We start from the raw sequence: 10,674 nt of genomic DNA, 5'->3' as shown, positions 1-10,674 counted from the left end.
TTTACTGATGAAGATCAAAGAGCACACAGCCTTCGGTGTGGATTGCATCTCAATGTAAAGAAAACAAAAATCCTCACCGCTAGGCCAGTAAACAGCATTCTTATCAGTGGAGAAAAGATTGAAGTTGTCAAGGACTTCATTCTTCTTGGATCAACTATCAACACTCGCGGAAGCAGCAGTCAAGAAATTAAACTATGTGTTGCATTAGGCAAATCTGCTGCACAAGACCTTTTTAAGTGTTGAAGAGCAAAGATGTCAGCTTAAAGACTATGGTGCACCTGACCCAAGCCATGGTATTTTCAGTAACCTCATATGCATGCAAAAGCTGGACTATGAATACGGAAGGAATTGATGCTTTTGAGTTATGGCGTTGGAGGAGAATATTGAAAGTACCATGGGCTGCCAAAAGAACAACAGATCTGTGTTGGAAGAAGTGCAGCCAGATTGCTCCTTGGAGGCCAGGATGGCCAAATTTCAGCTCATACTTCGGACATATTGTCAGGAGGGACCAGTCTCTGGAGAAGGATATCATGTTTGTTAAGGTGGAGAGTCAGAGACAAATAGGAAGACTCCCAGCGAGATGGATTGGCCAAGGGGCAGCAGCATCGATGGGCTCAAGTGTGGCAACAATAGTGAGGTTGGCCCAGGATCGGGCAGTGTTTCGTTCTGTTGTGCATAGGGTTGCTATGAGTCGGTACTGACTCAGTGCCACCTAACAACAACAATATTGTCACTACCCCACCTTTTTTGCTTTAAAGAGTTCTTTACCAAGGATTATCATCACATAATCATAAACTCATATGACTCTTTAGAGACTTCTGTTATTCTTATTGTTAAGTGCCATTGAGTCGGTTCCGACCCATTGCAACCCTGTACAGGTTTTCCGAGGCTATAAATCTTTACGGGAGCAGAAAGCCTCATCTTTCTCCTGTGAAGCGGCTGGTAGTTTCGAATTGCTGACCTTGCGGTTGGCAGTCCGATTCATAACCACTACGCTACCACAGCAGCCTTTATATCTTCTAAGTATTTGATTATTTTAGGGTCCTATCTTAGACTTTTGGCCTATAATCTGATCATAACCAGTGTTATGTGGTTGTTAAGTGCAGTCGGGTCGATTCAGACTCTTAGCCCCCTGTGTAGGGTTTCCGAGGACATTTGGTAGGTTTGAGCTGCCGACCTTGTGTTTCATAGGCCAATGCTGATCCTACACACCACCACAGATAGTCTACATATAATTTGTAATTGTTTCTATTTTGAATTCTTGAGTTATATAAAACAGCATATTATTCATATGGGCTTACTTCAGTCATTGCTCTCTGATAATTCTTCATTAAGTACAAATCCTTGTTGGAAAAAGGTGTTTTCATAATTATCGTGTTTTGGCATTTTTATAAATGGTCTGAGCTATGCATTGCCTATTTAATAATAGTTTGTTTTGTTATATTACATTAAAAATAGTTAGCATATTATCTAGTGAAAGGTGAAAAAAATGGTTTGTCTTAGAGAATATAAAAATATTTCCTTTACAGGCTTATAATTCCTTTATAATCTTTTCATTTTATGATTGGTATCTATATATTTGACATTCAGCGACAAACTTTAATGTTTGAACCTTACTGTCATTTACCTGCTACTTGCTTCTCAAAATGTTTCTCTAGTTAATAGAATTTGAAAATAAGTGATTGCATTTAAAAATTGAGATTAGACATTTAAGAAAATTGTTACTCTCTGATGTATTGCTCCATTGGCTTCCTGTTCAAACCTTGAGAAAAATTCATGAGATAGCTTCTAAAAGTAAAATTGATTCAGCATTTAAGGCATTATTGTTTTATTTAGGTTGATTTTTGTATTAGTTATCTAGTGATGCATAAGACATTATCCTAAAACATAATGGCTTAAATCAGTGAACATCAGTTATTTAAATTCTTGTGGTCAGGACTCAAAATAGAGTTTATTAGCTTGTGCTTCTAGCTCACAATCGCTTATAGTCTCCAGTCATCTCTAGGCTTGACTTGTGGATGTGCTGCTTCTAAGCCCCTTCATATAGCTCTTGCTCTAGATCCTTAATAGTTTTTGGCCAACAACATCCTTGCCACATGGGCCTTTTCATAGGACAGTTTACAATAACTCAGCTTTTCTTCAGAGCTTTGTTTATGTTGTTGTTGTTGATGTTGGTTCCAACTCATAATGACTCTATATATTATTTCTAAGGAGCTACTAGTAGGTTTGAACCACTGACCTTGTGGTTAGAGCAGTCCAATGCTTATCCTACAGCATCACACCAGAACTCTTTTTTGTTGCTATTGTTACTATTAAGTGCCGTTGAGTCAGTTACGATTTATAGTGATCCTGTATAGGATTTCCAAGGAGCACTGTTAGGTTTGAACTGCCAACCTTGTGGAGCAAGAAAACACCAAGACAGAAGCTACAGTATCTTTTTACCTTAATCTAGACATCTTATCAATTTTGCCGTTTCTTCATTAAAAGCAAGTCACTAGACTAGACCAAATTCAGCAGGAGGAGATTACACAAGGGCATGAAATCCAGGAGGTGGGGATCTTTGAAGTCCCTGTTGTTGTTGTTAAGTGCCTGGGAGTCGGTTCAGACTCATAGCTACCCTGCACAGGGTTTCCGAGGCTGTAAATCTTTACGGGAGCAGAACGCCTCATCTTTCTCCCGAGGAGCAGCTGGTAGTTTTGAACTGCTGACCTTACGGTTCACAACCCGATTGATAACCGCTACACTACTTGTCAATTATGAATATTTTGGAATTTTGCCACTTTTACTGTGTTGTCTTAATAGGATTGTGATGATAACATTCCTTGCTCAGATGAAACTCCCTGTTCTTTGCTTGCTGTTTTGTCATATCTTGAATTAATCGTTTTATAGATGACGGGACTCCAGGAAGGGGTGCAACTCAGGACAGAGATAAAGGAATATTCCTTTGCAGTTTTACTTGTATAGACTTCTCTAGTTATTTAGATAAGAAGCTTAGTTAAAACCCTAAGGTACTATCAAGAAAGTGTACAAAGGGGAATATTGTGGGCTCTGTTCATTATGTAAATTCTGATGTTTGTTTTGTTCCAGTATTGGTAAAGGTTTTCAAGGTGTCATGAAAAGATGGGGATTTAAAGGCCAACCTGCTACTCATGGTCAAACGAAAACCCACAGGAGGCCTGGAGCTATTTCAACTGGTGTAAGTATAACATAGTAATGTTAAATATTCAACTTCTGCACATAGAATGTTTCCGTCTGGCCTTGAGATCAAGTCATAAAATTTCAGTCTGACGCTAGATAGGTCCTCTAGATGGGTCCCGTGCTCTGACACTTTTATAGGTCTGGGCTAACAATTTTTTTTTTTTTTTTTGCATACCAAGTATCTATGTTTACTAAATACATACCAAGAAATAATCAACTATTTAAAAATCTATTTAACTGAGCTATCACTGCATTAGGGCTTCTTTATTTTTACGCACATGTATGACATCTTTTTGATAAATGTAAAGAGTCATTCTGTGTCCTAAATGCTTATGCTAGGTACAAATGCAGATTTCTAGATGTCTGGCCTCACTCTACTCCTACTGAGTCAGAGTCTCTTTTTTTTTTTTTTTTAATGTTTTATTGTGAATTATGTGATAGTTTACATGGGAGAACATTAGGTTTACATTCATCGTATCGTATATCCTTTCATTGCCATGGTTACAATCCCCTCCATGCATCATCAACCAACCAAAGGGTATATCCTACAAGCCTGCCCCCCAGCCCCCCAGTCATCAGCACAAAGGCCCTCTCCCTCTCTGGGTCTAAAGTCCCCAGCTGCTCCATTTCTCCATGTCATCATCTCTGCCTCTATCTCAGGCATCACTGCTTCTTTGGGTAGGTTCACGTTCTCCCTTGATGGTCCCAGGGACCTCCGCTCCTACGCTGCAAAGTCAGTCACTCCCCTCCTTGCTATAAAACATCTACCTTTACATTTCCAACCCTCAAAATCAGTCCTGATAACAATTATTCACTGTTGTATCACAAGAGACATATCCGCATTTCATTTCATCAGCCCCACCTAGACAGATTGTATACTACTCAGTGGAGATTCTAGCTTCCTTCACACCCTCTGAATCTATGTTCCCTCTTGAAAACTTGTAAGCCATTCACTTCTTGCCTTTGTAGCCCCCCACCCACCTACTTTGGGTAGCCAATGTCCAAGTTGCCCATCCCTGTCTACTCTGTGTATGGAGGGGGTGGGAATGATCCTTGCTGTAAATATTTGTTCCTTCTTTTGACCTACTGCATCCATAGGTGTAGGTCAAGTTCATCAAATTGTATCAGATTACTCTTTTTTTCTTCTTCTTTCTTCTTCTGGTTGAGCTCTAGTCATCCAGTCATTGAAACCAGGTCAAGTGTGGGTGTTCTTGTGCATATGCCCTCTCATCTTATCAACTGGATGCTTCACTCTCCACTCTAGTCCTCTGTGGCTATGTCACTGACTCTGGGCCCAAGAGTCCCCAGACTGCTAGGCCCAAGATCTTGCCACACTGCTGGCCGACCATGTCTCCACCCGGGTTCACAGGAGTCTATTGAACGTCGTAGGGTTAAGCTCATCACAATTCTTTTTAGCAGGAGCTAGGCTGGAATCATTTCGTTATGTCCCACATACTTCCAACCAGTGTTCTCATTCTGCCTACTTTCTCATTCCCTTCTTTGTCTCCCACCCTATGCTCTGAAGTCCCCGCCACAGGTAAAAAATTTGAATGTCCTTCCATCTGGTACACTGGTTCTTTCACAGATTTGTTTTTACATTAAAGAAGACAATTGGGAAGTTTAGTAAAGGCAGTGCCATGGTACAAGGGAACCACGGTAGAAAAGAAATAAAGAAGTAAATAATAAAAGCACAGGAAATGGAAACATACCCTTTTTATTGCTAATCCATTCTGACTCTACAGAGATACAGTATAAAGAGTCCAAGAGGTGTTTTGTTCTTCTTTGGACCATCAGAGTAATTAAAGGTCAATCTCAAGAAATTGGTAGTATGTTTTACTCCTCACATAATAATTAAAGCTACCTTGAGCTACTAATTTCTCACCTTACAAATTGTATTATCAAACTCTATGGAAAAAAAATAAATGTAGTAAAATAGGCTCTTTTTTATACAGTGCTAGTGGGAATACAAAATGGTACAGTGTTTATGGAGGGGAATTTGACAGTATCTAGCAGAGCTACAGACTCCTTGTGTGGCATGTAGGATCAACACTAGACTGCAAACCATAAGGTTGGCAGTTCAAACAGGCCATCTCCTCGGAAACCCTGCACAGGGGGAATGTTATGAGTTGGAGTCAACTGGACTTAACAACAACAGAAGTACATATGCATATACCTTTTGGTCCAGCAATCCTAGTTCTAAGAATTAACCCTGAAGATACTTTCCTAACAGTACAGCACATGCATTTGCACAGAATTTCTCAGTGTAGTAGTATTTGTAATTGTGAGCGTAAATGGCCATACCTAGGAGTTCAGGTGAATAATGCATATGCTCAATAGGGTACTATGCTGATGGGAAAAGGAAAAGAATGAGAAGGTCATTATGAAGCAAAGACATTTTCTGGCAAATAGATGGGCATGCATCTATTTGCTTTGCAAAAAGAACTGGAAGGATAAGCCAGAAGCTGATGAGATTGTTGTCTACAAGGAATGGGTGGGAATGATTTGGAGGGGCTTAGTGTGACACAGGTGACACTTGGCCTGCAATACATTCGTTATGGTTTTTACTTTGGGAATCATGTTGATGTTTAAAACATTTTTTAGATAAAAACACAGGTGAGGGAGAAAATCCAAAATGAATATAATTAGAAAGTGAATATAAGTGCCTACCTCTAATTCAAGTAAATAGCATAACCATACGGAATGGGGTAGGGCTACTAATTCATGTAACTTGATCACAATTCTCTGGCTGTGTATCTTCAGTATAAATTAAAAATGTACTCTTAACAAATGTTGGATTGTAGTTGAAAGGTTTATGTTTGCAGTACTATAGCTGTATCAATGCAGTATTGTGCAGATGAATAAATATATGGGTAATGAGAAACCCATTCCTGTTGGGAAGAAGGGAGTTCAAAATATGAAGTAGGGGGAGATTAAAATGAACCCTGTGATGTGGAATTAAATTATTACAGCTATCAGTATGACTCTATTGTGTGTTTGTAAAGAAGGAAGAGAATGAAGAAAAATAAGAACTTACGTGTAAATATTTGTTTTTATATCATAGCTCCGTCTTCTGAAGGGATTTAAAGTCAGAGACATCCCAGTAGTAGTGAGCATGCCTAGAGGCCAATCTTGACTTCTAAACACCATTCTCCACTGCAAGGAAGTAGGGCTCCTTTTCAGACGTGAGACAGAAAGAATAATCGATGAACCTGGAAATCTCATGCAAAGAAGCACAGATGTGCTTTAAAAATGAGTGCATCGAAAGGACACAGGCGCCAACTTAAATAGACTCCCACTGACCAAAACTGAAATAGTTTGAGTTTCACACAAACAAAAAATTAGTCATAACAGAATTCATAGGATGAAGTTAAAATCCATTATTTCACACTGATAGCAGTAATGACTAGGAGAGAAAAGGGAGAAAAGGAAAACTCTTCCTTGAAATAGAATGCCAACTAATGTAGAAGGAATGGTGGAGTTAGAATATCACTCTTTGACAGCCATCATAGTAATTGATTCCACTAGGAATCATCAATAGATACTTAAACCAGTAGGAGAAAGCTTAATGAGGACATGCTTGCATACTCAGCAAAGTACCTATTAATTTTGAAGAATAACTAGAATGATTAGCTTAGTAAATATACTATTAAGTACATGAACAAACCTGTGTGTCACCAATAACGGGACAAAACAACATAATGTACTTCCTGATAGGATTCTAGGAAGGAGGTTCTGTGGTGTTCTGCCAGCAATGCATCTTCTGAATGTGAGCACTATTCTACAGCATAATTGGTTTGTGTCCCTAAAAAGAAACGTCAGTATCATAGGATACTGAGAAGACTAAGGAACTATTCCAGACTAAAGGAGACTAATGAGACAGGCCAACTATTATAAAGAACATGATTGAGGTAGTTAACAAAATAAGAATTTAAATTGGGTTAGATGATTGTTGTTAAGTGCCATCAAATTGGTTCCCACTCATAGCAGCCCTGTGCACAACAGAACACTGCTCCTTCCTGCATCATCCTCACAGTTCTTAGGTTTGAGCCCATTGTTGCTGCCACTCTTTAAATCCATTTCTTCCTCTTTTTTTACTAACTTTCTACTTTAACAAACATGATACCCTCCTCCAGGAACTTGTACCTTATGATAACATGTCAAAAAAAAGATAGATGAAGTCTTTACATCTGCCCTTCAATGATCAGTCTGGGTATACTTTTTCCAAAACAGATGTTTGATCTTATTGTTGTTGTTAGGTACCATCAAGTTGGTACTCACTGTTAGTGACTTTGTGTACAACAGAACAAAACACTGTCCGGTCCTGCTCCAACTTCACAATCTTTGCTACGTTTGCTGCTGCCACTGTGCCAGTTCATCTCATTGGGAGTCTTCTCTTTTACTTCGACCCTCTACTTTAACAAACATGATATCCTTCTCCAGGGACTGGTCCTGTCTGATATGTCTCAGGTATACAAGACGAATTCAGGCCATCCTGGCTTCCAAGGAGCATTCTGGTTTGTACTTTTCCAACACAAATTGGTTTGTTCTTTTGACAGTCCATAGTAATTTTAATAGTCTCCAACACCATAACTCAAATGTATCAGTTTTTCTCCAGTTTTCTTATCCACTGTCCAACTTTCATATGCATATGAGGTTATTGAAAATACCATGGCTTGGGTTAGGCACATGTTACTCCTCAAGCTGATATCTTTGCTCTTCAACACTTTAAAGAGATCTTGTGTAGATTTGTCTAATGAAATATGTCGTTTGATTTCTTAACTGATGCTGCCATGAGTGCTGATGGCTGATCCAAGCAAATGAAATCTTTGAGAACTTCAAGCTTTTCTTCATTTATATGGATGTTGATTATTGGTCCAGTGGTGAGGATTTTGTTTTCTTTACTTTGAGGTGCAACCCATATGGAAGGCTATGGTCTTTGATCTTTATCAGTATGTATTTTAAGTTATCTTCACTTTAAGCAAACAAGGTTGTGCCATCTACATATCGTAGGTTGTTAGTAAGTCTTCTTCCAATCCTCATGCCATGTACTTCTTCATATAATCCATCTTCTTGGATTTTTTTTATCAGCATACAGATTGAATAAGTATGGTGAAAGACTACAATCCTGGTGCCCGCCTTTCGTAATTTGAAACCATTCAGTGGTCCCTTGTTCTGTTCAAATTACTGCCTCAAGGTCTATGTTCCTTGTGAGCACAATTAAGTGTTCTAGGATATTCGTTCTCCACAATGTTGTCTATAGCTTGTCATGATCCACACAATTGAAATTCTTTGAATAGACAATAACGCACAGGTAAGCATCTTTCTGTATTGTCTACTTTCAGCCAAGATCCATCTGACTTCAGCAATGATAGCCATCTTTCCACAGCCTTGCCTGAATCCAGCTTGAACCTCTGGAAGTGCTTTGTTAATGTATGTTTCCAGTCATGTTTTAATTATCCTTAGCAAAATTGTACTTGCATGGGATATTAATGATATTATCTGATGATTCCTGTATTCCGTTGGGTCACCTCTCTTTGAAATAGGCACAAATATGGATCGTTTCCAGTCAGTTGGCCAGGTAATTGTCTTCTAAATTTCTTGGCATAGATGAGTGTATGCTTCCAGGGCTGCATCACTTTGTTGAAAGATTTCTATTTGTATTCCATCAATTCCTGGCACCTTGCTCTTTGCCAGTGTCTTTAATGCACCTTGGACTTCCTTAAAAGTCAAGGCTTGAATTTTTTTCTTCCTTTCCTTCAGCATGAGAAATACTGAGTGTGTTCTTCTCCTTTGGCTTTCTAACTCTGGGTCTTTGCACATTTCGTTATAATATTTGGCTTTGTCATCTTGAGGTGACCGTTGAAATTTTCTGTTCAGCTCTTTTACATCCTGATTTCTTCCATTTGCTTTAGCATTTCTACACTGGAGAGCAAGTTTCAGAGTCTCTTCTGACATCCATTTTGTTTTTTCCCTTCTTTTTTGTCTTTTTTATGATTTTTTGCTTTCTTCCTATATGATGTTCTTGATACCATCCCATAACTCTTTTGGTCTTCAGTTTTTAGTGTCTAATGCATGAAATATGTTCTTCAGATGATTCAAGTGGAAAATTTTAAAGGTCGTATTTTGGCTCTTGTGCACTTGTGTTAATTTTCTTGAGCTTCAACCTGAACTTGCATATGAGCAGTTGATGGTCTGTTCCATAGTCTGCCCCTGGTCTTGATTTAGCTGTTAATATGGAGCTCACCCTTTGTCTCTTTCCACAGATGTAGTCAATTTGATTTTTGTGTATTCCATCTGGTGAGGTCCATGTGTATAGCCAGTCACTGTTTATGTTGTTTTTAAAAGGTACTTGTAATGAAGAAGACGTTAATCTTGCAAAATTCTATCATGTGATCTCTAGCATCGTTTCTATCACGAAGATCATAGTTTACAACTTCTGATCCTTCCTCTTTGTTTCCAACCTTTGCATTCCAATTACCAGTAATTATCAATACATCTTGATTGCGTGCTTGATCAATTTCAGATTTAAGAAGCTGATAGAATTTTTCAGTTTCATCATCACTAGCTTTAGTAGTTGGTGCATAAATTTGAATAATATTGCTATTAATTGGTTTTCCTTGTTGTTGTTGTTGTTAAGTGCCGTTGAGTCGTTTCCGACTTATAGCAACACTGAACAGGGTTTCTGAGGCTGTAAATCTTTACGGGAGCAGAAAGCCTCATGTTGTAGGGGTGTGGATATTTTCCTATTACAGACACCATTGTACTTCATGACTGATTTTAATGTATTCTTTTTGATGATGATTGCAACTCCATTCCACTTCAATTTGTCATTCCCAGCATAGTAAACCATGTGATTGTCAGATTCAGAATGGCAGTCCATTTCAGCTAACTAATGACTAAGTTATTGATCTTTATGTGGTCCATTTTGTTTTTGACAGTTTCCAAATCTCCTAGATTCATACTTCATACATTCTGTGTTCCAAATTTTAATGGAACCTCTACTGTTTACAGCTGTTTCTCTTCAATTTGAGTTGTACCAAATCAGCACATGAAGGTTCCGAAGGGTCTACTCCATTCGCGTCATCACAGTCAGCTCCGCTTTGAGGAGGAAGCTCCTCCCCAGTTGTATTTTAAATGCCTTCCGACCGGAGGGGCTCACTTTCCGGCACTATATTCTGGTGCTCTTCATCATGTTTCAGTATTCAGAATTCTGGTGCTGACAGTGTTCCACTGATATTCATAAGATTTTCAGTTGCTAAATATTCAGAAGTAGTCTGTCTCTCCTTCTTCTTAATCTGTCTTTATCTGGAAGCTCAGCTGAAACCTGTCCACCATGGGTGACCTGTGGCATAGCTTCCAGAGTCACGACGACACACAAGTCACCACAGTATGACAAACTGACAGATGAGTGGTGGTTGATCTTCTGGCAGTCCACAATATTTTCAGCATTCTTCGCCAACACCTTAATTCAAATGC

At 38.8% G+C, this 10,674-nt stretch overlaps 1 protein-coding gene across 1 annotated transcript in view; it reads left to right on the top strand.

Annotated features, from left to right (window-relative positions):
- Positions 1 to 10,674, top strand: part of MRPL3 (mitochondrial ribosomal protein L3) — a 66,357-nt gene that overhangs the window by 30,461 nt on the left and 25,222 nt on the right. Inside the window, exon 7 of the mRNA XM_006840022.1 lies at positions 3,088 to 3,196. Coding sequence (XP_006840085.1) covers positions 3,088 to 3,196 — 109 coding nt within the window. The remainder of the gene's footprint in view (positions 1 to 3,087; positions 3,197 to 10,674) is intronic.

The sequence above is a fragment of the Chrysochloris asiatica genome, unplaced genomic scaffold (genome assembly GCF_000296735.1).
Source record: "Chrysochloris asiatica unplaced genomic scaffold, ChrAsi1.0 scaffold00028, whole genome shotgun sequence".
In the NCBI taxonomy this organism is placed as follows: domain Eukaryota; kingdom Metazoa; phylum Chordata; class Mammalia; order Afrosoricida; family Chrysochloridae; genus Chrysochloris; species Chrysochloris asiatica.
This window is presented reverse-complemented; position numbering and strand designations above follow the sequence as displayed.